The 26,559-nt window shown below is 35.8% G+C and overlaps 1 protein-coding gene across 2 annotated transcripts in view; it reads left to right on the top strand.

The window, feature by feature from the left end:
• The first annotated feature begins 1,375 nt into the window (after positions 1 to 1,375).
• Positions 1,376 to 26,559, top strand: part of LOC138306754 (uncharacterized) — a 30,718-nt gene continuing 5,534 nt past the window's right edge. The window contains exons 1-3 of one of the 2 annotated variants that reach the window (XM_069247226.1): positions 1,376 to 1,516; positions 25,234 to 25,423; positions 25,805 to 26,120. In XM_069247226.1, the coding sequence (XP_069103327.1) occupies positions 1,498 to 1,516; positions 25,234 to 25,423; positions 25,805 to 26,120 (525 nt within the window). In that variant the 5' untranslated portion in view covers positions 1,376 to 1,497. Of the gene's footprint in view, positions 1,517 to 15,559; positions 16,425 to 25,233; positions 25,424 to 25,804; positions 26,121 to 26,559 lie in introns of those variants that run through there. The other variant, XM_069247227.1, reaches the window with a different exon arrangement.

Here is a 26,559-nt window from a genome sequence, read left to right as displayed (position 1 = left end):
GTGTCTTATACTTGCTATACTCCTTTCAAGGTAACGTATGTTTCTATTTTTATACGGAATGAAATAAGTGTGTTACACAGATATCTGACATCAGCTAGTATCCCTAAACACGCCGTATTTCAAACTACCCTGGTATCTTTTGTTCACGATATGATAACTACCCTGGTATCTTTTGTTCACGATATGATTGGGAAATGTCACTCAGTATTCGAACTCAAAAGTACAGTGATCGCTATAACCGATTTTCGGGAATCTTTTTAAGAAGAATCAGAATGACTCGCTCAACTGTTCAAATCGAATTTTCATAAAAACAATTAAAATCTTTTATTGCTTTCGTGTTTGATCTACCAGAGTTACTTCCCTTCATTTCACTCCGTCAGTACTGTTATACCAGAGTTATTTCCCTTGGTTTCACCCCGTCAGTACTGACAGAGAGAAACTAATAGAAGTAACTGTAAATAGGAATGCGATATTTGTAGTAAATCTCTTTATACGACGAAAAAATGTATTTTTCTTTAAGAATTTTTATAAAATTATTTAACCTTATTCTTGAAAATTAGTTGACAGAATTTCTGTCTCAGTGGCGGCGTATTGAATTTGTGAATTTGACTATCTGTCAAAATGTCGAATCATGGTGCTAGGGTCAGAGGAAACTCGGGCTTTTCGTGGTTGCTTAACGAAGTTTAAATAATTTGACTAAAACGTGAAACTGTCTGCAAACATTAACTTTAAATTATAGCAGAGATTTAGAACGTATTCTATATGTCTCTGTTTATAGCTAACATCAACAGCTTCGTTCTTTTTAGCTTGTTAAAACCAGAAATAAATATTATGTTTCTATGTTTCTGTTAATACATTACATTTTGAAACAAACTTGATTAATTAATTAGCTTCAATTAAAATGTAATGACCGATAACTTGAAACATATAATAACGACTGAACTTATCTAAACAGTTTTATAAACATTTCAAATAACTTTTAAATAGATTTTAAAACTTTCAGTTATATGTCTAGCTAGCATCAAGGACAAAATTTTGAAACAACCTCTAGTTATGAATTAATTTCAATTCAATTAAAATGTAACGATGTATTAAAAAAAAACTAATTTGAACTTTATACAAACAGTTGTTTTATAAACATTAGTATAAATTGACTCAAAATAACTCCGGAAAGACTACGTGTTGTTGTTACGTGGCTTCTATTTCTGTTTGTCTATAAATAAACACACACTTTCTTTTTGATGTGATAAGCAAGCGATAAACAGTCGGGTCGATTACCGCTGGGGTGAATAAGAATAGCCATCTGGCCACGGTTCACTGACAACCAATCGATTTCATGGCACGCGGCGAGGTCAGAGGTTAACATAGCACATGGCTTCACATACACACGGAAGTCTCACTGTTTATACTTGATAAGGATGTGTTGTATATTGTAGCCTTGGATAAACTGGGAAAATATTGCTCGATTTCGTGATTAAACAGTCTGCGGCGGAAACAATGGCTTCATTTCAAGGAGGTAAGTTTGCATTTACATATGTACATCACTTTTTGTTTTTAGTTTTTTCAGAGACTTATTTTAATCAGAAACAAATCCAGCAAAAGCTAAGAATACATGCGTACATCATATACATATATGCTTTTCTAAATTTCTAATTATGAAAGAATTACTTTTGATGATTAGCAGAGATATAAATATCCATATGTTATCTAACTCTCTGGTTGCATTTCTCTTGATTTTACTAAAAGACGCACATATATATCATATCAGAAACATATATACATATGCATATATGTTTCTGATCATATGCAGTAAGGAAATTGTCTTTAATTGGTTATGAAAGGACAAAACACCGACTAAAAACGGTGTAGGATTTCTTTCAGGACAGTAATAACTTAAACTTCATATCCTGTTCTTTTCTATCCATTGAAATAAACTGCTTCTCACACCTAGAAAAAAAATACAATGTGTCCTACTGTATTTTATCATTTTGTGTCATCCCAAGAAGTTGGATGTTAATTCCAGGTGGACATCATGTCATGACAAGTAGTTACAAATGATAGGTGTCAGACGTATATGTAGGCGCCATGTAAGAAACCATATCTGGAACCAGTACATGTATACCACAGGTGTCTGCTTCTGGTTTGATAAAAATATAATAACCTACCCTTACTATATGAACACAGGGATAGGATATTTTATTTTTCCAAAACCAGATGCAGACGCCAGTGTGTATTTACATTGTATTCATATATGTTTCTGCTGGAACCAAGGATTTATATAGAGACATAGATAATTTAATTACTATATAAATCTCTGGACTTATATACGTCCTTGACACCAAATAGTAAAAAAAAAATAAGCAGAAACATACACTAGAAAAAATGTTTCAAAGATTCACTAAATGCAAAGTTTCATCGATAATAGATGCTTTAGGAGTTCTAAAATTTAACGTATTCGACAGTTTTATCGGTATACGATGGCAGTTTTATTAGTATTACTGTCATCGTTGATTTAAGATAGGATACAATTTCATTTGACAATTAATTTGCAGAAAATACTTTTTTTCTAACAGTGGAATGTATATTATATTTAAAAAGGCAAATTGTGTGCATATGTATGCTTGTCTCTTAGAGATTTATATTACAAAAACAGCAACGTATGCATACATTTCATTTCGTTGCTAAAACTCAATGACAGAAATATAAATTGACACAGATTCAAGAGCAAGATGACGTTACAAACACGATGTCGGCCTGTTCTCAATATACATAACAGACTGGTGCATCTTTTTTCCCGAGAAAAAATGAATGTTTAGTTGAGAACATCTGTGTAAAGTAGATAGACCATCAGCTTAAAAGGACAAAAATCGATACCCGATACAATAAGGATTGATATGTTATATGTATTGTAATATAACTCCCGGAGTCGTACACGTGTTGCACTGTTTATACCTTTTGTGTAAATATTGATAAATAATTCCTCGCAAGTCGACATGTGTACATCACAGTAAATACTATCTGTCCAAGCATTGTCAACTTCCTGGAGCTTACTGATAAGTATTTTAATGTAATATCACAATAAATACCACCAATCCAAGCATTGTCAACTTTCTGTAGCTTACTGATAAGTATTTTAATGTAATATCACAGCAAATACCACCAATCCAAGCATTATCAACTTCCTGAAACTTACGTATTTTGTCTCAATATTTCTATAACGAAATCAAAATTGATAAAATCTTTCCTCATGTAAAAAATATGTGTGATGGTTATATTCTTTTTATTTCCTCCAAAAGTACGAAATTTTCATAAACAGAATAAATTGTCTTGAAAACAATGCCAAGTTTGATCCAAATTCCAGTACCTGATGCCACGAGTTCGTTAAAAATAAGCAATTCATGAGGCAATATCTTGCAACAAAATAGATAGGAATATTTGTATCGAATATTGTGTATCTTTTAAACTTATCGGGACAAATGATGTCTCCGATTGATGCGTTCGCCAGATTCCTGTGGTGATGCGTTCGCCAGATTCAATCTGATCTTTTGTATAAGGAAGCAATGGGTGTTTACACAGAGGATAGGGGCGTGCAGAGAAGTGGGATAAGGGTGTTGTTATCCCTCGGGATTAGGGGCCGCTGTATCAGATTAGGGGCTGGCTATGTTTACTCCACTCAAGCCTAAGCCTGTTCATGTGCTCCTTGCATGGTGATGCCATCCCCGATATTCCAAGGGTTACTATCACTGTTGTGATATCCACAGTAATACCGTATATACGTAACTCATGGAATATCGAGGTGTATAACGGGCGCTATTCTATCTACCCGCCACCCTCACTGTATTCATAACTCCAATTTATGCAATCTAACAACCGTTAAAATTTTTAATAAGTCTGTGTAAGACCACTAAATCGTCTTTTAATTGCAGTTGTCGGTGCACGAATAATGAATAGCGGCTTGATAATTGGAGTTTGCCAATATTTATAATAATATGAATAATATTTTATCCCCATCTATAACCAAATGATGTCTTATGGTGTGAATTTGTTTTATTGTTTTTGCATGCATTTGGTCAACAAACCCGCTCTCACGGCGATCATGTATAAATGCATATCTCAATCTCAATATGCAGTATTAAAACGCTTAATTATGAAAGTAGAAAGTGCGAGTGTCATAGCGACCTTCGCTTAGATAGTTTAAACTCCCAAGATGACAAGATAACAGAAACACTTAACAAACAAACGTCTCGTGAGGTCGTTAATTACCGGATCGTTTTGTTACACCGCGTGTGATCCTCGTGTCTTGTTAATTTGTACGTATGTATATCATGTCTACCGTAGCACGTGTAGGTTACCAGGGTTACGGAGAGACACAGGTTATATACATCCATCACGTGACTCCATCTCTTTGATGTCTACCATCATGACATAGATACAGGTAGGTACATCATGTACAGGTGTATTTCACATGTAGACAGGTACACGGAATTAAGGACTTGTATTTAGCGTATTCGTTCCTGGTTCACGCTGTTTCCCTTGTGTTCAAGTATAACAATGTCGATCAAATGCGTTTGTTTTACAAGACGTTCTTCGAATCGTTTGTATGTTCTATTTGCAGTTTTAAACTTCAAAGAAATCTTGCACGCTACGTTACCAAATGGACAAGCACTCGCTTTTTATGGCTACTAATAATATGTAACCATCAGACTGTGCAGAACTGACAAAATCAGTTTTCTGAATACATTTTTGCGTTTTGTTTTCTTGATATTTACTGTGTATGGACGGGACTTGCAAATACATTGTATATAACAATTGACCATCTCTTTATATGTATACTTGTAGGCACAAAATATATTCAGTACATGTCGACATTTCTGAAGTAACATCAAATAGTTGCTCAGGTTCCCAGAAACATAAATACATAATACATGTTTCTGCAGGTTTCTTCACAATCAGTTATGTTGTTAGGTTGTTGATCGAATCACCATGTGAAATCAAACATTTATGAATGTTTTTTTTTTAAAGAGTCTCGCAATACAAAGAAAATTAAGTATATGAAATGAGTTATATTACCAAGTTAGACCAGAAATACTTTTATATACATAGATATTGCCAACTCCGCCATTTTTAAGATCGGCAGATGTACCTGTAGATATTTCTGGTTAGACCGGCCCATTTCTCACTTTACAGAGAAATCTATATTAGAATGAGAAATTTGCGTTTTTATTGATGTATAGATTTCTTGTCTATAGTAAGACAACTAAAAAGAGATGTGTCCCTCCGGATTACTAGACCCTCCGGATTACTAGACCCTCCGGATTACTAGACCTGAGGAATCTATTGATTCATCCGTCCCCGATATATATCATGTATAATCTCACCGTCTCAGGGCTACAGTAGAACACCAGAGATGTATGTTATACATGTATGAACGTCCGATATCAAACGAACAGGTAACATATTTTATTCATACACCTGTAACCTTTATGAACCCTTGAACTATATAAAACGTGAATTATCCTGCGGCTGCAGTTTATCATCGCATATGCGTATTTATGACGTCACAATTGTGGTCACCCCTCATGAAACTTCCGGTCAGTTCCTTCAAGTTATCTGACACATGGGTCTCAATGTCCACCCCGGGGATGTGTAAAGTCCGTCCAATGTCTGTTTAGGGCCCCCTGGGGTCGGGACTAAACCCGGGCGTGATATAAACCAGTGTTATGGACAGATAAGAGATGTGTTCGGCGATAAAAATTAAATACTAATCTATCATCGGATCAGAGGACAATACTAACGACGACAGACTTTCTATTGTAGATAGATGATCGGCATTGATCGATTGTACTGGTCAAGTATAAATATTGAAATTGACACTTGGCGGAAGAAAAATACATCGTGCTAGAATCAATATACTTAATTTGCTTGCACTAATGGAATTCGTAATGTCCGCTAAACTTGCCTATATTATTACGGGGTTGTTTTTTTGCCTAATATAAGGCGCAAAAAAAACCTCAAAAAAAAAACAAAAAACATCAAAACCTAATAATATAAGCAGGTTTAGCGGACTAGAATTCGTAATGCAAGTTTATAGTAATTGCTGCCGATCAATTCAGAAACTTTATTAAAAAGTTAGGGATGAGGTGCTTTGATATAGATATATTTACACGTAGTGTCATATTTTACCAAAATTATCATATTCTCTTGCGGAAGATGTCCATATGGGGTCTTTAATTTGTTAATTATACAATAGGTGAATTTTGCGAGTTACACAAACCGATCATATGGTGATGAAATGAAAGAAATCGTTAAAATGTTAATTTGGATGCAAGGTCTGTATGTACATTAAGAATTCATTTCTTTTTACACACCATCAACAGTCACTGCAATATTGTAGCTCAAAAGCATTAGACAGAAAATGGTGTCGGCCGAAAGGTTCTACATCGTGATGCGTTAAAGTGTTTTGCCGTTGGTGAAGGGAAGGTATATTGTACAGGTATTTCGCTACATATTGATCTTATGGTATTTAATTGTGATATTCATGTATAGGGTCAAGTTTTGTGAAAATGTCGTTTCTGTAGCTGCAAGTCAACCTTGCAATTGTCATTTCATGATTGTTACATGCATGTGAAAGCCGAACTTCTCGGTCGGTACAAGTACATGTTTATTTATATTTGATTAATATGACACCATATTAACCTGATAACAAGTCCATAATTGAAACCGTATGTTTCAATGATGGCTGACTAGGGTCCGATATCCGTGATCATTAATATGTCAATGTATCTTCCTTTACTTGTAAATCATATCAATCCGCACACACCTGTATTTACCTGTGTTGACGTACCTGTAATAGATAGGTAATGATTAGTTTATCTAAACAGGTGAATCAATATTATCTCTACTGGTCATAATATTACGTCATCAATGACGCGCCGATGGCCAGTCCCTAATCCAAGTGGTCAAGTAGCTAATTTATACGTCAATTGCGGTCAGTTAATTCACGTAAAAATTGACTCATAAAGACTTCTCCACAAACATCAGTACGGCTTTGTATTCCAAATTAAAGCATTGATCATTATACGGGACGTGTACAGTTGTAAGACCACAGGGGCCTGGTTATACATATGTACATTGTAGGATGTAGTCCATGTACATTTGGACTTATCCCGCCAAAAAGACTTTTGTATTGATTAAAATTACGTCACACGATAGCCAAGAATAAGATATAGTCGTAACGCAAGTGTTTCATTTCATCCAAACACAAACATTATTAATATGACATGTACAAACATAAAATGGCGCGGACAACATTGACACTGAAGACAAATATCCATGTCATAATGAGGTAAAAACGATATAAAGCTATAGTATTTTAATAATCTAAAATTAGTTCAAAGTAAACTCTAAAATCATTTCTATAGAATGTATATTCAGCTACTATAGGGCCTTCTTCAGCCCAAACACAATGTAGAAAAGAACTCGTTGCGTTGTTAGCCAGATTTTCAGACCCAATATTCTTTCGTATGATGTTTTTACCAGAACTGATAACATTATAGTCCTCTACCAAATAACATCGTTTAATATATTTGATTCCATGCCCGTAAACGTCTGATCAGAAATACTGTACACAATTTGATACTAATCTGTTTCGCGTGTCCTTGTGATATTAGCTACAACCTTTATACCATCACAATGCACGTGCCATGACGTCACCCCAATGCTGCTTCTAACCAAATATGTATAGTTATTGGCAGTCAGTGTCGTGAATCAAAACATTCAATGTTACACGTATACATGTACAGTAGGCTACTGGTATAGAGTAGTCGGTAAAAAAGAAAGTAAAATAAAAAAAAAACCTGTCTGAGAATAGTTTCATGTGTGTTGCCGGGCCCAGAGTTACTTCCCTTTATTTCACTGCTACATACGATGATGATATGATTTTTTTGATTGAAAAGTGATTCATAAACTGATGTATTTTTCATGATTATTTTCTGATGTGAAGCATTTAGCTGGGGACCCCATAAACATGTTTATCGTCATTTTAAAAATTGATTTCGCTGGCGTATGAATTATGAAATACCAAAATCGGTCGATATATAATCTTTAATTATGATAAAAGCAGCGATTCTACTGAGACACAAGGGTGCATCCCTTAGTCTCTGTTCATCCTATTCTGTCAGAGTTACGTCGACTCCGGCATAAATTCATGAGCTTGGTGAAAAGAAGGGAAGTAACTGTGTAGCTCAGAATGTCTTTTATCAACTCATCTCACCGTAAGGAATACTTCCATTACTAATTTGATTAAAGCTATTGCTGATTACAACAGTTTCCGAGTGTGTATAAATCAGATAGAAAAGATCAAATACGATAATTGTCCTTTGCAATTTCTAATTAAATGTTCTTTAATTAATTATGATAATGTATTGATACTGATCATCGTGATGTTTCAGATTATAAAAACAAATTCAAGTTAGAAAGATCTTTTATTTTGTCAAGCTGTTGTGAACTGAGTGCACAGCATTCAGTATGATTACTGAATTTTCTTTGCTAGCGAAGTTGAGTATTCGATTGTGAAATGGAAAATATCAAAATTGAAAATATAAACAAAGTTATTGCTATTTTACAGAAACACAAATAAAAAAAAATATTAGTTTGATTTCAAGAATAATTCTGTATTAACTTCCATCCATTAAGAAGATAATTCAATGATGTAACTCCATCAATACTAGCTAGTGTCCGTGTTACAGTATCGTAACTGCCCGCTCCAGTTCACCTTCCTTTGTGTCGTAATGATGAATTATACTTTACCATGGTATCTGACACTCTGAAATACCACCCCGGGACTCGCCTGCCCGGGGGTGGGGCTAGACGCGTCTTTATCTGTGACACAACGTGACTTATACTAATCATGTCAGCCGATTAAAGGTTAGGAGTTTACGTTACGGTTCCCGGGGTAATCCACAACACCGGTACCCTGACATATTATTCGATATAGACTAATGGAACTGGATACCTTATACGTGTAACTATAGATTGTATATAGTTCTCTATTATATGCGAATTCATATTAATTCAGGTGACCAGTTGTTCAATTTTGATTTCACAATGAAATCAATTTCATTTTAATTGCTTTATATAATTTAGCATAAGATGACATTACATATATATTTCTGAATCCTTTTATTTTTTATATATAGCGTTGTGATGTGCATTATTTTTTTAGCTGCTGTAGCGGTATTAGGAATGTATAGTGTATATATTTTATTATATTAATTTGACCTTAGGAGTACCCTAAGTCCACAGGGAATAATCTAAGGCAAAATATTATGTCATGCAGAACATCTGTATGGATGTAATAGATTAATTTCTTCGGGGCGTGAAGTTTCTGTAATGGTATTGGAAGACTATTGGGCCTGGGGTGGGATACAAACCCCTGTGGCTGACTTCACGTTGCGGATTGAGACAAGTCCCTGTGGCTATTATTATGTTATTGGATTACAAGAAAGGATTGATGGACATCTGTGAATTATAACGTGTATTGTATAACTTCCGGGATACGAATTAAAACCATGAGTTAAACAGGATGGTCGAAGCTGGGGATGTATTACTGAAATTTATAAGGTAAAGAGCTCAAGGCTGTTCGTACTTCAGGCTCGGAAGGATGTTATTGGCAGTCATTGAAGAGGAAGTTCACTATCGAGAACACAGGGTTTCATTTTGAGATAATGATAAAAAATATGTTTTTGACTGAATCATCACCAAACGTTCATCTAAACTTAAGTTGATGACCGTGGATCGGCCTTATAGGGAATACAGATTGTACATGTCTAGTATAACTCAACTGCCATTGGCTTATCAAGTTATCACACAATACATTTCTTTAAATACTGTTTAAAGATTTAGACGATATCTACAGTTAATTTCGATAAAAAAGTGAATACAAAGTGTAGGTACATCGCAATATTCAAATTAAACTTAACAAAAATGCTACGTAAAAGACGTTATTATTAATTCAGTACCCTCACCTTTGAGTAAAATTTTGTTTATTTGCTTTTGAAGCAAATAAAGGTTCGACACCCTATACCGTGTCCCTGTAACAAAACACTATATAATCACAGAAGAATTGGGATTTGTGTGTGACCTTCACTTATCTAGGATGTGGTCAACCTCCGGTGGTCAATCAAGTAATCAGGGTTGCTGACCGCCCTCGCACGTGATGAGGATGACGGACGGGGTGGTCAGAACCATCCGTGGATGACGGTCGATTGTGGCCAGAATCATGACTGGTCAAGCCGTCGTAAACAGCAAGGACACTGGCCTTTCCGGTCAGTTTACGTCGGATATGCTGTTTGTATTCAAATCCGCATTAAAACTTAGATAGGACGACTAAAGCCGTTAAATGACCATTAGCCGGACAATTGAGTGGTCAAAAGGTTCTCCATCTACCCACGTGCCTTGTCAACTTTATGCCATAGATGGGAGTGTATCTACTATAATAAATGGTTGTAGCTAAATCACCATAATTATCATGAATGATCGTCGGGATGACCTTTGATTCAGGAATTAAGTACTATATGTGCAGTGAAGTGTGAAATGTCTTGTTAATTAATCAGGAAAAATCACAGTGAATGGGACCTCCAATATTGGCTTTATCGGTCATCTTTCAATAACCGTCAGTAATCTTGCAATGACGATTTTTTTTCTATGAATACCACATGTCCATATCGACCGCCTATGTATACCGGCCATGTGTAAAAACAGAAAGCTGTGTATAACGGTCATCGGTTATAGAACACCTGTCTATGACGATCACTTGTAGATATCGACTATCTATTTGTAATTGGAATTGTTTATACCATCTATGATTTATTATTAGTGAATGCGCACGATTTTCAATTCAAATTGCATGCCAGTTTTGACCATAAGCCGATGATTTTTCTCCGGTTTTTCCGGTTTTCCTCCAACTCATTCCTAAACCAAGCATGTCCTTAAATGATCCTCATGGTCAATAGGTTTACATGATGTATATTGTTTGGAGAGATCAATCGTCCCTTTGGCATAGAAGTTTTACTTCAGCGTGATTAGCGGTCGTTAAACTTTTATAGACACACTTTTATTATTTTAGTACTCGAGGATAGATAAAAGTTCTCGGCGGTGGTCACACATACCGGACAGTTAAACCTGGGTAAAGGACGTAGTGGTCATTTTATTACTACATGATCACAATCGAAATCTCCTCATAGAAATATCCATCCTCGATATTCCGGGGGTTACTATCACTGGTATTGTGGCTATAACGGCAGTGATAGTAACCCCTGGAGTATCGAGGATATGTAAAAATCGGAATGGGACATATTCTGACCTATTCTGTCTTATTCCGCGTATCCCGCCAGAGTACCCGCATACTGATTAAATTCCGATTATGTGTTTGGATATTGCAATGCCTAAATAATTTTCTGTTGAGGTCATGTATTTTGCAAAAATTGCGTCGATTTCTCCGAAAATATGAATTTGCGTCCACAAACACTGTGATGGCACAATTAAAGGCCCACTACCTTTCCGAAACGGTTTTTGATTTTAAAATGGAAAAGATATTAATAATTTTGTCGAGTGGCAAAAGTTATATAAATACTACACTATTATCACCTCCTAAACAATTTAATTAAAATAAATAAAATGTTAATTTTCATAACGCGGGTCGTCTTAAAATACCGCGCGGTAGTTGACTATCACTGCGGCAGACGTCTCCCATTGTTTCATATATTACGCAGGAAATTTTTATGTTTGGTGTTGTAACCTCATCTTAGCCATCGGTATATATTTTCTGAGATAATTAATGTTTTAAAGAAATCTTTATATTTTGCTCCGGAAAGGTAGTGGGCCTTTATACTTACCGGAATACCGTGAAACGAAATAGAACTGTCAGAATATATAAATATAAAATAATCAAGAGATCGATGAGTTTTTTTTATTGCCTTTGTTTGTTTATTTGTTTATATCGAAGAAGTCCTTTTATATGTTAGATAGATCTAGAGGTTTCAAGAACTATTGAAATAATTGAGAAATACTTTGCACACTATTCGTTTCATCTCCTAAATCGTTATTTAAAATGGACAACGGTGAAAGACTCCAAGGTTAACATGTGTCTGAACATTTCGTGGTGTTACATTTTAACCGTTAAAATTACAGCGCCAAAGCACGAATTTGTATGAAAGTGAAACAAGGCACAGTCATTAGAATTCTAATATGTAAATCGAATTCAATTTGTGATCCGGAATGACCCGGTCCTTTGTTGTCAGGGCAACACGCCCTCATAAAAAATGGGGGCTCTTTTGTGCCTAGCGAGAAGTGACTTCACCTAGCGTAGTTAACATATAAGTGATAGCCTTCGAGTTTATGTATTTTTTCTTCAAAAGGAACAAACTAATTGAAAAACAATCATGTATCCCAATGCCTGTTGGTGTGAAAATTCTTTTGTTAAAATTCAGTCGACACTCTAGCATATCATGATATATGGAATATAACAAACAGGGGGTATAGTTTTGGGCGTTTTCTCGACTTTTCTTTCAATACGATGCCCCTCGACAATAGCTTTTATTGATAGTTCAACAGTAGCATTTAATCAACCTATTATCGGGAGAAGACTGCAGCGAGAATTGCATCTGCTCTCAAACAATGACGAACGCTTACTGTGAAAATACGAGCAGTTGACAGGTTTTAGCCTTCGACAGACGGCGCTATTGTTCTTCCGCACGCGACACTCGCGTGGCCGAGATTCTCGAAGAAGGCTCCGACATCAGAGAACCAATTCTTATAGAAGCAACCAAATCTCAAAATGGCCGACACGTTGCTGTACATCAATTTCGCTTTTTGAATTTTCTCCAAACTAATGATTGTTCGTCTGGGAAGAGGGTAATTATTCAATCACAGTCTTTATGAGTGTAAATTTGAGAATGACAGTTGGCGTTGTGCTACAACATTTTCTCACATTCATTTTAAACCATGGCTGTTGGCGTTCTTCCCGCATTTCTTGAAATTGAAGTCGTTGGTTCCCACACGCACAATTGCATTGCGATTGTGTCTTTCAACTTATTTATTTCAATAAAGATATTCGCATCGAAATCACCAGTAAATTTTCAATAATTGAAACCACATCTTTTAGTGGAAATGTTTTTACTGTGGTATAGATTCGATTTCTAAAAGAGAATTGACCGATTTCATATACAACCATTCCGTTTGCGAGACACTGTTCAATTAATTACACGAAAGGGGTTAATTAATTGAACCGCATAGTTTGATAATTAATCAGCCGAGATTTGTATCGACGGTGTATTTCGTGTGCAAGTTTTAATTCTGAGGATAATTTCATTGGAAATTTTAGCCACAACAAACAACACGACAAGACCATCTGGAACGAGTAAACAATGATTCAGCCGTAATCCGGGTACTTTTCATCACGTGGATATTTTTGACGCGAGTTTCATCACGTGGATATTTTTGACGTGATGACATCGGGAGTTATTTCTGTAATCATGATAATCTCGTTATATATTTTATTTTCGTATTTGAACGTCAAAGGGGGTCATTGTTTGCGGAGATTTATCAGCTGGAAATGATGAAGTAGGGAAAGTAAAAGGAGTCAGCCATAAACACGTAACAGTTAATGGATTAATAACGGGGCCATCTGGACCAAGGCGCGAGTTTAGTATTCTGTTTATCATTATACAAGAGGCGCGGATGGATGGCATATCTATCATTAAAAGTGGCACAAAAACTCTCATCTCAATACCATTTTTTCTTCCTCTATATTTATAGAAGACATGCTTGATAGCATTTAGAATACGCATTGGTACTTCCAAATAAGCACAAATAAGGAACTAATCGAACAATTAAACTTAACCAATAATGGTATGATGTGATCCTACAATATTTGTAATATGATCACATATGAATATATTACAATTGAAAATTGGACATGGAATTATTCGGTAATTGCATGTGTTGATTAAGTTTCGATTGTGACTATTTCAGAACATTTTGGATTATTAACAATATTAGCACTTAAAATTATAGCTTTTAGTTTCAGTTTTAATTCATTAAAAAATCAAATAAAACCTTATGTGTATTTCTATTTAATGAAATTAATTCGGCAACAATCACGTTCTATTCATATAATTGAAATTGAATCATCTTGTCTAGACGAACAATTTTCACACGCCACGACTGTAATTAGCATTTCATTTTAAACTGCCTTGTATCATCGTCTATCAGTTACGGGGTGCGTTTTACAACACCATCAAATCAAGTTTTACTGTGACTCCATGATGTTTCGCCGATTGATAACTATCTCTGTGCTATGTCTCGCAGATGCCCGCGCTTTTGTTGTCGTGTTTGTCAACTCTCGTTTGATGTCCTAGATCTCGTTCATGGCGATACTTTTTTGTGATAATCTCGTATTAATCACAAAGGGTTTGTTTTGTAATAATATCGCCATGCACTTTAGGTATTGTGACATGCTCTCTGTTTTTAAGTTATTGCCCAAGTTTTGTTTCCGTTTCTGAACTTCTGTTTGTACTACTCCTACGTGGTTGTTTCCCCCCAATGGTATATGCTCATAGTCCTGTTTCGTGCCATGCCATATTCCCTTCTCTACGTTGTTACATCTGATGATCTCTTGTAACATACTCGATAATTAAACAACAGATAAACAGCGGTCATTGTTTGGAGACAATGCTAACATCACAGTTAGTGTCCTTTGTACTAATACCGTGTCATATTACCAATATAATTTCCCAACAAGACTTTCTAACCATTATACACCTGTGTTGGTCAACTCCATTTCAGGTGCATATTTCCTCATTTTACCACATTAACAATAACATTTATGTGATGGTTCAGTAACTGACAGCGCCATTTTCCACTCTCTTTGGGTTCGTCACATATTCTTACTAAGTATTTGAATTGGCTTGATGAATCAGCAGCCCGGAGTTTGACTCTTTTCGATCTCAGTGTTATCAAGTTTTACTAAAGTTTAAGACTATTCAGTTTATCTATAAAACAATCTTCGACTTGCACTAAAATTGAATGGCAGTGGCAATATTTGAAATTTCCCCGTGGTTTCATTCTTCTTTAGCATGATATATAGGTAGAAGTTACTTCGTAAGGTCTTCATATTTGTCAACATTGATGAAAAGCAGATGTACCGCTTATTTAATTTATAGTCCATTCCGAATGCCTTGGTTTTCTTAAAAGCAATTTGTTTTAAGCATGAATATTCATGAGGTCACACAGTGGTCACTTGCCATTAATAATTGGGAGATTATTGAACATACCCGGGGGTAATCCCCACCCGTGTTTGCCGGGTGTATCTTCCTCGTGGTGCGAGGTTTGATCCCCGGAGCCCCTACGGTGACGTCACCTTAGACTCAGTGAGGCATCCTTAGAACCATTTTACCCGAATAATGTATTCGTAATCATCGCTCTAGATCCGATAACCCGAGTACTTGTGTCAAGGGCGTAATCTCTCGCCATTAAGACATTTGCAGCAGTGGTGTGTATATACCCTGAATGATGAACGTCTACATTACGCAGTTTGCCTACAGGCATCAATCCATGTGAATGCTTAAAGAGATGTATAATGCCGGGGTCGCTAAATGAAATCTGATCGTAACGGGTGTGAGCTACACATGCACCACGTGACTTGATGAGGGTACTGAAGTGCATGATGGGTCTTTATGGTGGATGCTGAGAGAGATACACACATCTGTTTGTTTAGTTGGCTTCAGTTTCCTCTCAGCTTCTCGCCGGGTACGTGGCTGGTTCTCTGATCAAGTTTGTGTGTCGTCTGCTGTGCAGCCAGCTGTCGGCTTCTCAATTTTAGGATTCTATCGAAAATCACGCGCTGAAACATTTCTGTCGTCTGCTATCATACCTACATCTATATTGTCTTCGTATCTATCAAGGAGAATTTCAAGGATTTATCGACTGATGTTCGAGAGCAACACAAACTGTCGTCTGCTAGCCTATTGTAGTGACAGTTACATTACTTATCGCCTGTCAACTGAAGAAAGCAAGGATAATTTGACGACTTCTCGTAGGTAACATCCCGCTGTCTACTTGTGTACAATCTCTAATATTGATGACGTCTCGCTGCAATTGTTAACTTTTCATCAAACAAATTAACGCTGGCTATCGTCTGCTCGTTTCCTCTAGTGTGTTGCGTGAGTCTGCAAGAAAACGAGAGACTAGTGTTTTTATGACTTGGTCCAATAACGATGAGATGGAAACTTTTCAAAGAGAATAGCGACCTGTGACTAATTAGAAAGCTTACGTATGAATATTATAAAGACAGTCGATATATCGAATTGAAGTGTGGTGAACTTTGGCCGGTAATACTGCGAGGAGCACTATAGACAAAATGTCGGGTAAGTGAATCCATTGATTTATAAAATACCATTGCGTTTGACTTCCATGACTTGCACACATATCTAATTAATCTAATCCTCCCATCTCCGACACCAAACATGTATATGGTCCTAGAAGGCTTAGAAAAGTGTGGTTTATTTTGTTTAATTATCTCTTCACGGTCTGTGAAACTTTCCATCTAAAAGTGCATGGACCTAAAATAAGTTGTTCTGTATGTGTACAGATATGATTTTCATGTTTACTGATGGTTTTGTTTTAATGATTGGTTTTATCAAGGATTTATAAGTTCATATACGTCTTTGTTTTTATTAAAAACGTCATGACGTGTAAGGTTTTCAAATTATCTGGGGAAAAACAGAGTACTAAGAAAAGGAACACCGACCTACGACCACTGATTTTATACACGGGTTCGTTACCTGAAGCTGATAGAGGGTCATTACCTAGGCCCACAGTAAATAGTATAAATTAACTGATTATACTGGTTCTGTTGCTCTCGTGAAAACATTACTGAAGTTTTGTCAACCATTTATAGCAAGACTATATCTTTATAAACTATATTTGTTATATAATATTACTTACAGAACGTCAAGCACCCATGGAGGTCGGGACTACTAGTATCATATTTCTAAGAATGTGGCATATAAGTCCAATTATCTCTGAAAAACATCAAAGTATTAAATTTAATGCTGGAAACATCACCTCAACGGTATCTGTATCTCTCTGTATGTACCTCATTTGTGTGAACCGAGCTATCACTACACCATGGGTTTGACCACGATATGGTGTAAAAGATTGGGTATTTATAAGTTACTTGATTCTTAAACCATTGCTATGTAAACTTCCTGAGTGCAAAACATGACATTATGTCAATACTGAACAAATTAAAAGGAGACGCAGTTAAAATGTCTATTTATATATTTGACATTGCCACGGGAGACTTCTAAATTGCATGCAAATATTTGCAACTTTGAATTCGATCCTGTTTTAGGTTTTTTTAATTTCAGCTTATCCGGGTGTATCAAATATCCGTTGCTCTTGTTTAAGTATCAGTTACGATTTGCACGTTTTGCTAATTTGATCCAGATATTAAGATCTCTAGGTAAATCTTCCTCTTGCGATTTTAATCTGCCCTTCACTTTTGTGGAAATGTCGAACACAACAAACCATGTAAATTTTATCGGAGTAAATTGATCATCTCTGCCACTAATGTTTAGAACATATCTTCCGCGTCCCAGGAAGAACGACATTATCAACGTCATCACTATGACGTCATTCAATCAATCACATGATGACATCCGTAACGGGTAGCACTTGTTCTGTTATCTACTATATCATGACAATAGCTTAATTTTATGTCAGAAATGTGCATTAAACATTAATTTCACTAATTGGTCCTTGTATCATAAGCGTTTTGCTTATAAAATGAATTATGATTTTTCATATTAATTAAGCAAATTCGTTCCGAAGGTTTTTAAAAAGGTGATTTGCTTTCAAGCGTTTGTGCTAAGCTCGCTGATCATAAAACGATAACGATTACTCCATAAGATCGCTGCTGGCGAAATGCCAATAGCAAAATTAAGTTATCTGCCCCTAAGATCAAACATTTCATCTGATTACTGGGTCAAGCTGTCGTTTAACGAACTACTCCTTCATAAAACTCATCATAAATATCGTCGATAAATGGCGCTCTTATAATCTTGAGTGTATTACCTGTGATTTGTGAACACGTGAATTTTGTGGCTCTCGACCCCATAGAGCGAGCCCACCCCCAACAAATCAATTCCGTTACTCTCTGGTACAACTCCTAACACCATCTTGGGATTTACCTGTAGTAAACACCTGGGTTGATGTTAATTAGGGTTTTATTATCACCCGACACGAAACGTTTACGCCTTTGACCGTGTATCTGACGCGTGCGGTTTTATTGTGAAAGATAACGACTGGAAATGATCAGGTTAATTCGTGTACGTTATCGACCGATTAAATCCTTTTATGATGCTGAAATGAACAAATGTCGTGAGCGGAAATCGACATCGATCTGAATGCCATACCTGGACATTACCTGTAGCTAATTAGCATTTACAAGCAATTACCCAGACTTCCTAACGGTATCAGTTTGTAGGTCGTGTCTGGGTCACGTGCCGAGGTATTACGGGGAACTATTCAGTTGTAAATTGATGCAGTTCAACTGAAGATGATGGAGAATTACACCACATCACTCTAAAACCTGACCTTGTTTTATTACGTAATTCAGATTATTTTAAGTTTTCCATTTTAAAGAAATCCAATTTAAACTTGGAACCCTAATTAGTTTTTACGCACCGCAATTAGCGAACAACTTAAAATATAATTATGGTACAATGTAGTTTATTTTTCCCTCTTACTAACGACGCGCGCGCGCAAAAAAAAAAAGTACTAAAGATACTCAGTATTTTTAGTGTTTTTTTTTTGTTTTTTTGTTTTTGTTTTTTGTTTGTTTGTTTGTTTGGGGTTTTTTGCGCGCGCGTCGTCGTAAACCTGTGCTCCAGCACCATGTATCAACGAAATTTTGACAAATCTCTTGAAAATAAGTCAAGATCTAAAAATCTTGTGTTTTTCTACCTCGTCTTTGTCCTCATAGACGTGTATTTTCTGGTCTCCTGGCAATGTTGGGAGATCTATTGAATGTATCATAATTTATCATAAGTAATTGATATTAAACATGACGCAATTATCCCATTCATTCATTTTCTACATTAACTATGACTAATAGATTACCAAGTATAATTTAAACAACGAAAATACAGAATGCAAATATTGATATAAAAATTCAAATTCCAACCAATCATTTGATAACCCCATGTACAACAATTATGATTAATCCTACCAAATGTCAAATTCTCATTTCCACCAAAGCCATTCTTTGTAAAAACCCAACATGGTAGTTTAGGCCTTATTAGTGAACGTGTCCGCAGATTTTGAATGCAAATGAGGCCCTTCAGTTCCCAGGACTGCCAGACAATTAAGGATGTGTCTCTTTGAACCACATTGTCTCCTCATTGTTCCCATTCTATTGTTCCCTGAGTTCCAGCGGGACCTAAATGTCACCGGGCACGAGAAGGCGCGCGCGCGGTATAAATCAATAATAAAGAATTCTCCCCAATTGTCGTGTAAACGGTTATTGAGGAGGAATAAAAATAACGTTTATTGGCGGGATAACGTTAATTACGGACCCCGTTAGATGCAATTTGTACACCACACAGGACTTGGAAAAATTTGGAAATCAAACCAATGTAACACATGATCATTGCTGAAAAAGAAACACTTTGTTATCATTTTAACACTTTGACCTTATTCCTGTTTCAAACTCCCGTCATAATTGCCTGGACATGAATAATTTGGAAATAAGAGCAATGCTTACTTTGTTTTATAGAGAGTTTATAACATATGATCATTAATGATTTAATTAATTTATTAATTAATTAATTAATGTTTCCATAAGTTACAAAACTTAATTCCTTGTTCTTATTGCAAACTTAAATAGATAAATTTAAGAGATATGATAGATAATTGACTGGATTATATTCTATAAAATGTCTGTTGATAAACGACATATTTGACCAACAGACAAAATTAAAAAAATCCGAAAGCTTATATTTGGAATGGAAAAACTTATCTGAGAGCTGGATTTTATTACCCGATGATTTATATTGCGCAAAGAAAAATATAAGTTTATAAAAAATAAATATGAAATAAATAAAAAAATGAAACAAATGAAAAACATGATGCTTTTAATTTTGTAAAAGGCTAAGGAATATACTTCGAAACAAAAGAAGTTAACATTAAATATTTAAATCAGAAATTGCATTCTCATGATTACAAAACAAAACCTGATATATTAGTTGTCACTTTATAACTCAGTCCATAACATGGATCGTTAGACTTAATTGCGTGAGTCATCATCGCCATTATCACTAGGAACTCTGCCCATCTGTCTGATTCCCCATAAAAAATAAATGTGATGAACTATCATAGGCAACTGATATCAAAGATATCATTTTAAGATAATTAGCGAGATCGCATTACCTCCCTTTAACGAGCTAATTGTCCATCCTAAAATATGATTTATACCAATGGATAGTGTTGCTTTATTTGATAATTTGCTTGTTCGCATTACTTCTCTTAACGAGCTAATTTGAAATAATATTGTCGGCTATCATACAGTATAATTTGGGTCGTTGGATAATGTTGCTTCATTGGATAAATAACTACAAAATATAGTTCAGATTACCAATACTAATTGGTGTAAATGTCATCTACTTTTTGATATTCAAGCAGTAAGCCAAAATAATCCAAAATAATTCTGAATCATTAGATTGTTTTCATGCCCGTTCCAGACATTATGATATCAGATTAACTTTTGTATATTGATTCGGCGTGTACAAAGCGAATCCTGTCTATAAAGACCATCCAATGGACAACGCAAAGAACAGCTTTTATAGTCAATCTAAGTAAACAGGTGGTCTTTATACAGAGGTGGTAACTAAGACAAGTTTGACAATGCCAGGATTTTCGACCACGAACAGAAACCATTATGATGTTATGACTGAGCACCTTTTTTCTTTTCTATCGCGTTACGCAGGGTTTTTAGTTTTTGTGTGTCTGCATAATGTCTTCCCTTTTAATATTAGAGTCTATGGATTACGCCATGATATGATTTAATTGTCAGAGTCAAAGTCAGCAACATTTGAGAGGCTTATTGGATTCCTCATCAAAATGTATATTATATAAGCATATTGTGAATCATTTTACTATACAATACTATTTGACCAAATATATACCTCCGAAATACCGAATTGTTTTATCTAAATTTCGTCTATCTGCTCATAATTTGGCCATCGAAACAGGCAGATATACCGATACTGCTAGAGAACAAAGATTGTGCCCTGGTTGCAATTTAGATGTGGAAGACGAATATCATTTTATTTTAATATGTATTAATTATCATGATTTAAGAAAGAAATATGTAAAACCTTTTTATTGGCGTAAACCATCTATGTACAAGTTGATACAATTATTATGTTGCGAAAATGTAAGTGATCTACGTAAATTAGCAAAATTTATATTTGAGGCCATGAAAATACGATCCCGCCTCCAATAATTTCAGTACAGTTATATTAATGCTGTATACTTAACCTGTAAGTTATGTAGCCTTTATATAATACACATTTTGATTTCAATGTATAGTACATTTGTAACTTGTCTATGATATTTTACTAATTACTATGTGATTGTTTATATATGTATATGTGCGTATTTTGCATAATTCCAATAAGTTGTAAACTTAAGGAAAATAAAGAATTGAATTGTATGAATTGTGTTCTCGTCATGCGCGGGTATCACGTGCCATTGTGGTATCTGCCATCCCGAGGCTACACGTCACATGACATAGCATGTGAATCGTCACTTCCGCTTCAATTACTAGAACAGGTGCTTAGTAGCATTTGTTTATCATGGCGAGACATCTGTAACGGTCTATGTTGTTACGGCCCAACTGTTCCCTCGACACTTTACTGTTGTACTCTTTCAATATTTTCAGATTTATCGATTTTCAAATAATAATTGCAAATATTCTTGCTCTTTAACTCTAAGATATTAGTTTTCTCCACAATCATATTTCCTTGTCGCCTTTATATTTAAATTGACCATAATAGACATCGATGTAGCTATTATATAACGTGAATTATGCCGACATTAAATGACCATTTATATGCTTATATTTATTTGCAAAATGTTTACAAGCTTTTATAAAGCTGATCAAAATACAATGGAAAGCAGCAAACTATTCAATTGTTCTTTTTTTATCATAATTTAGTTTTTCTCGCGATGATCATTTATCATCTTTGTTACTGAAGTGAAAACAAAACAAGTGGCATTTGCTGTTGAATTAATTATGGTTCATGCGACATACAAAATTAAATTAATCGACATAAGCGACGTCGCGGATTCTAATATCACGACTGAGGAAATCTGATACAAAGTGATGCATGTAATTATATTGTTTCCTTATAAATCTTTGGTTAGTCGCTAGTGTAATGGACAGTAGCTATAACCTATAATGATGCTGTCTGGTTAATTAAATTCGGGAGCCTTTCTAATTCTGGTGTGTACAGCTGTACAATAAGGGAGGTCTTTTTGTGTAAACGGGTGCGTAATCTTATTTGTATTGATCAAAAATGGTGGCGAGGCCCCCTAAAGGGAAATTTCAATTAGATAATAATAACAATTAAAGAACAATAATTTTAGAACCTTGATAAAACATAGATATTACAATAGAATGGGATGCGATTCATCTACTATATAGATGATAGAAAGGACTTATATTGCGTATCAAATATCCCTCTGGCGCCTCATTTGATGCGCTCTATCATTAAACGGCTTTTAAGTTAAAGAGGACATATTTTCCGCTACAGATGTTAAACCCTGTAGATCGCATCCTGGGATTCAAGGACCAGCTCCCTATTATCGAGGACATCTGTCATGGGAGAGTGTCGTCTGCTCTTGTTCGGCAAGGTGTTCCGAAGCTTTCGGCGACTCGAAATGATTTCTGTTATTAGAAGTATTATTTTCATCGAAATGTACAGTATATATATTGTAAAACTTATATTACAATTGCTGGTTCGGATGTGCGCATGCACGTGGTAGTGTACGTCCAAAAAGTGATTTTCAATAACCGAACGTTTGACTACCATATCCACCCTTTCCTTCACACATCAGTAATCACTATTATCTCACTATCGCACTGATGAATTGTATCCGTGACACTACGCCACGTGTCTACAGTATAATAAGAATCAAAAGCCTGCGTTCGAACTCAGATCGAATACGTAACAGACGAGTGTATCAGCATTGTGCTTTCAAAATACCTTTTTTCTACATAATTTCTTATCAAAACTGATGTTGAGAAATCTGTTATTATAGGTCTCATAAATTTTGTAGCAATAGATGAACCGTTATTGACCCGAAGTTGCAGGTTTTCGATACAGAAGGGATATTAAGACGATAGCTTAAAATGTCGAGAGTGTCTCCAATATGTTATGATTATATGACGGAAACGCCCGAGCGATTTCCGATGATTTACGGTTATAGAAGCATGTAAACGACAGAATGATGAAACGATAACATTAATCATAAAATCTTTTGATCACAATGCACATAACATGGACCTATACATCATTGGCTACATTCACTTATAATTCTACCCCCGGGACTCGTCCCGACCCAGGGGATAGACAACCATCCGATAAACTTATTGTTTCCTTCGGGTGCAGATTTGTCTTAGCACCTAGACATCTATGTCTCGATTGTAAACATGATGAACATGACGATGATGGATTTAACCTTAACCCGGATAAAATTAAAAAAGAGAAGATCGACATATTGAATTCAGTACCAATCATAATGTATTAATTTCGCATATATTAATTCTTACATTTTCCTCGAAACCTATAAAAATATGGTGAATTTCACCAATGATATGATACGTAACTCTTTGTTTGATAAAATTCCTGTATGTTCTTTTGATAATGAACTGGAACTAATAGGTACTTTGATTGATACGTAGTTGATGCATTAACTCATTCATCCCTGAAATATCACAATGGACCGATCAAGTCTTTGATTTAGAAGAGTCTAAATGCGTCGCCAGGGTGAGTAAGTTAACGAAGGAACGTTTAAACTGTCTATGTATTGAAACCTATTGTGTGTACCAAATTAGGTAAAATGTATTTATTTTGTTTTCTTTCCATCCTTACGTGAAATTAACCCAACACGCGACGTACAATTGATCAAACCAGCTCATCCGGGCATATTTGTAATGATAAAAGTATCTTCTTCTAGTGTAAAATATTCTAATTAAATCACATTATATGAGTGCCGTATTCTCAACGAAGCTGTTTTATGTCCTCGTGATACAATAACACAACAAAAATGTTTACGCATATTTACAGTGGGAATCAAATACGCAGTACCTCACAAAATGGTCTGTTGATGGATCGTGTCTGCTAAATGGAAAATCACGTTTGGTCAGTCTTCTGACGACAGCATTAAAATGTCAATGAAGATTAATTTTCACGTGTTTGTTGAATACACGAGAAAAAAATGCTTCTGTTTTATGTAATAAAAATGGCCATTTAGCTATAGGACGTCCCAGGTTTAAAGGGGAACACGTCGTCTGTTCACACACCTCCCTCCAGATAGATACGCGGATAACGTTGTCAAGTGGTCAATTGATTTTTTATAATCATCACGGTTGATATATATGTTTTATTCCATTGTATAAAGCGTGAATAAAGTGATTTTATGCGAGAGAGAAAAAGATTGATCGACTTTAATATCCAAGATATTCCATATCTCTATCCTATAACATGGTTATTTCTGCTCCTGCATATCAATCGGTATACAGGGAGTGGGACGACTGGTTTATCCGTTGTCAATATAATGTGACTGAGCGGAATGTGCTGTCCGGTGTTTCTAGGTGAAATGCTTCATTAATATATATAGTACTATAAAATGGACAAGAGTTTCCGTTATGGCAAATAGACACAACATAATTATACCGCAGCCTCCAAAACAATGGATATCGACACACGCAGTATACTGCTTACTGGAGAGGCATTCCTTATTGTTAATAGGGTGTACGGCCAATTAACCAACCGAACTTTGGCATTATATGATTGTCAGTTGAAAACACATGTATCGGAGAGTATCTTACTTAACGTATAATATTATGAGTTCAGTTGAAATGAATTTGAAATAATATATTTACAGATATTCCTGTTTCAACGATGTCGCCGTTCAATTCGACGGACATCCTGGTGAATAAGAAGGAGATGAAGATCGAGACCGTTATCATCATTCTGTGGGCCTCGGGCGGCGTCCTTCTCCTAGTACTAATGGTACTCCTCGTCTGTATCCTCAAAACCAACAGGAAATCACTCGTCCACGGGCGGCGAGAAAGGTAAGAGTTATCTCCCTGTGTAGGAGTTATGTCCCTGTGTAAGAGTTGATTCCCTTGACTTGAAACAGTAAGTGGAATTTGTCAAAGAGTTATCTTTCTTGTAATGTTGTCAATAGTTGCACAGTTGATAGAATATATGTGTATGGAATAACAGGGAACTTCATGTGTCAATTGTCAAAATTTACCATACAAACCAAATAATTTGAAATTGAGATAAACAGGACTAGCATCTGTTTGCTTTCTAAAATTCAAAGAGTTCTCACTTATCATTAAAAGCTCGAATCAATACGCAACTGAGTCATATTTCTTGTTATTTTCAACGGAGAATGAAATAATAATTATTGATTGTATAAATTCTTATTGTTTTAATTCTGATTGTAGTCCCAATGTTTTTCGTGTCGGCCTTGACCCCAGTGAGTCACGTGGAGGGGGCGTGAATCCCGCCTTTACAAACTATGACGAGATTTGGACGTGGATACCAGTGATAAGAGGAAACCAGACAGAATGTGCGAACGAATGCGAACAAACATCCACAAATAGAGAAAACACCACGGCAGCATCAAACGAGGCTTTATCGCGGACGTTAGAACCACCACCTTATAGTGTAGCCATAACGACGCCATCTTACCCTCCAGGTGGCGCCACATACACGACAGCCGCCCCTACTTCCGGTGAAAGCTCAAGATATTTATATTCGGTTAGTAATGAAAATACCAATGTATCGTCTACTGTTGTAACCACATGCACACCGGCCGTATCTAGGCCTGTAGTATCATCGTCTGTCTCAAATAATATAGCTAGTTCAGGTGGAGGTGAAAACAATGTCAATTCCTCTGGTAATATACGTCACAAGTCTGTAATTAATGTTGTACATACGAACGGAGACGAATCTGGAAGAAGTTCACAAAGAACTTGGGATGTCAGAGATCCCTGGCGAAGTCCAGGCGTCAGTCGACCTGACGTTGCTATGGTGACTGAAGCAGAACCTCGCATACAGGGTAGGCGAGCACGTGACATGACGAGATCTCGTACACATTATGTGAGGGACGCAAGAAACCACGTTTCTCGTAACTTCGCGAATGAAATAACAACTCCACTGGAACACACCCATGCTCATTACTCAGATGACATCCAAT

This window comes from Argopecten irradians, chromosome 13, assembly GCF_041381155.1.
Source record: "Argopecten irradians isolate NY chromosome 13, Ai_NY, whole genome shotgun sequence".
Taxonomy (NCBI): domain Eukaryota; kingdom Metazoa; phylum Mollusca; class Bivalvia; order Pectinida; family Pectinidae; genus Argopecten; species Argopecten irradians.
This window is presented reverse-complemented; position numbering and strand designations above follow the sequence as displayed.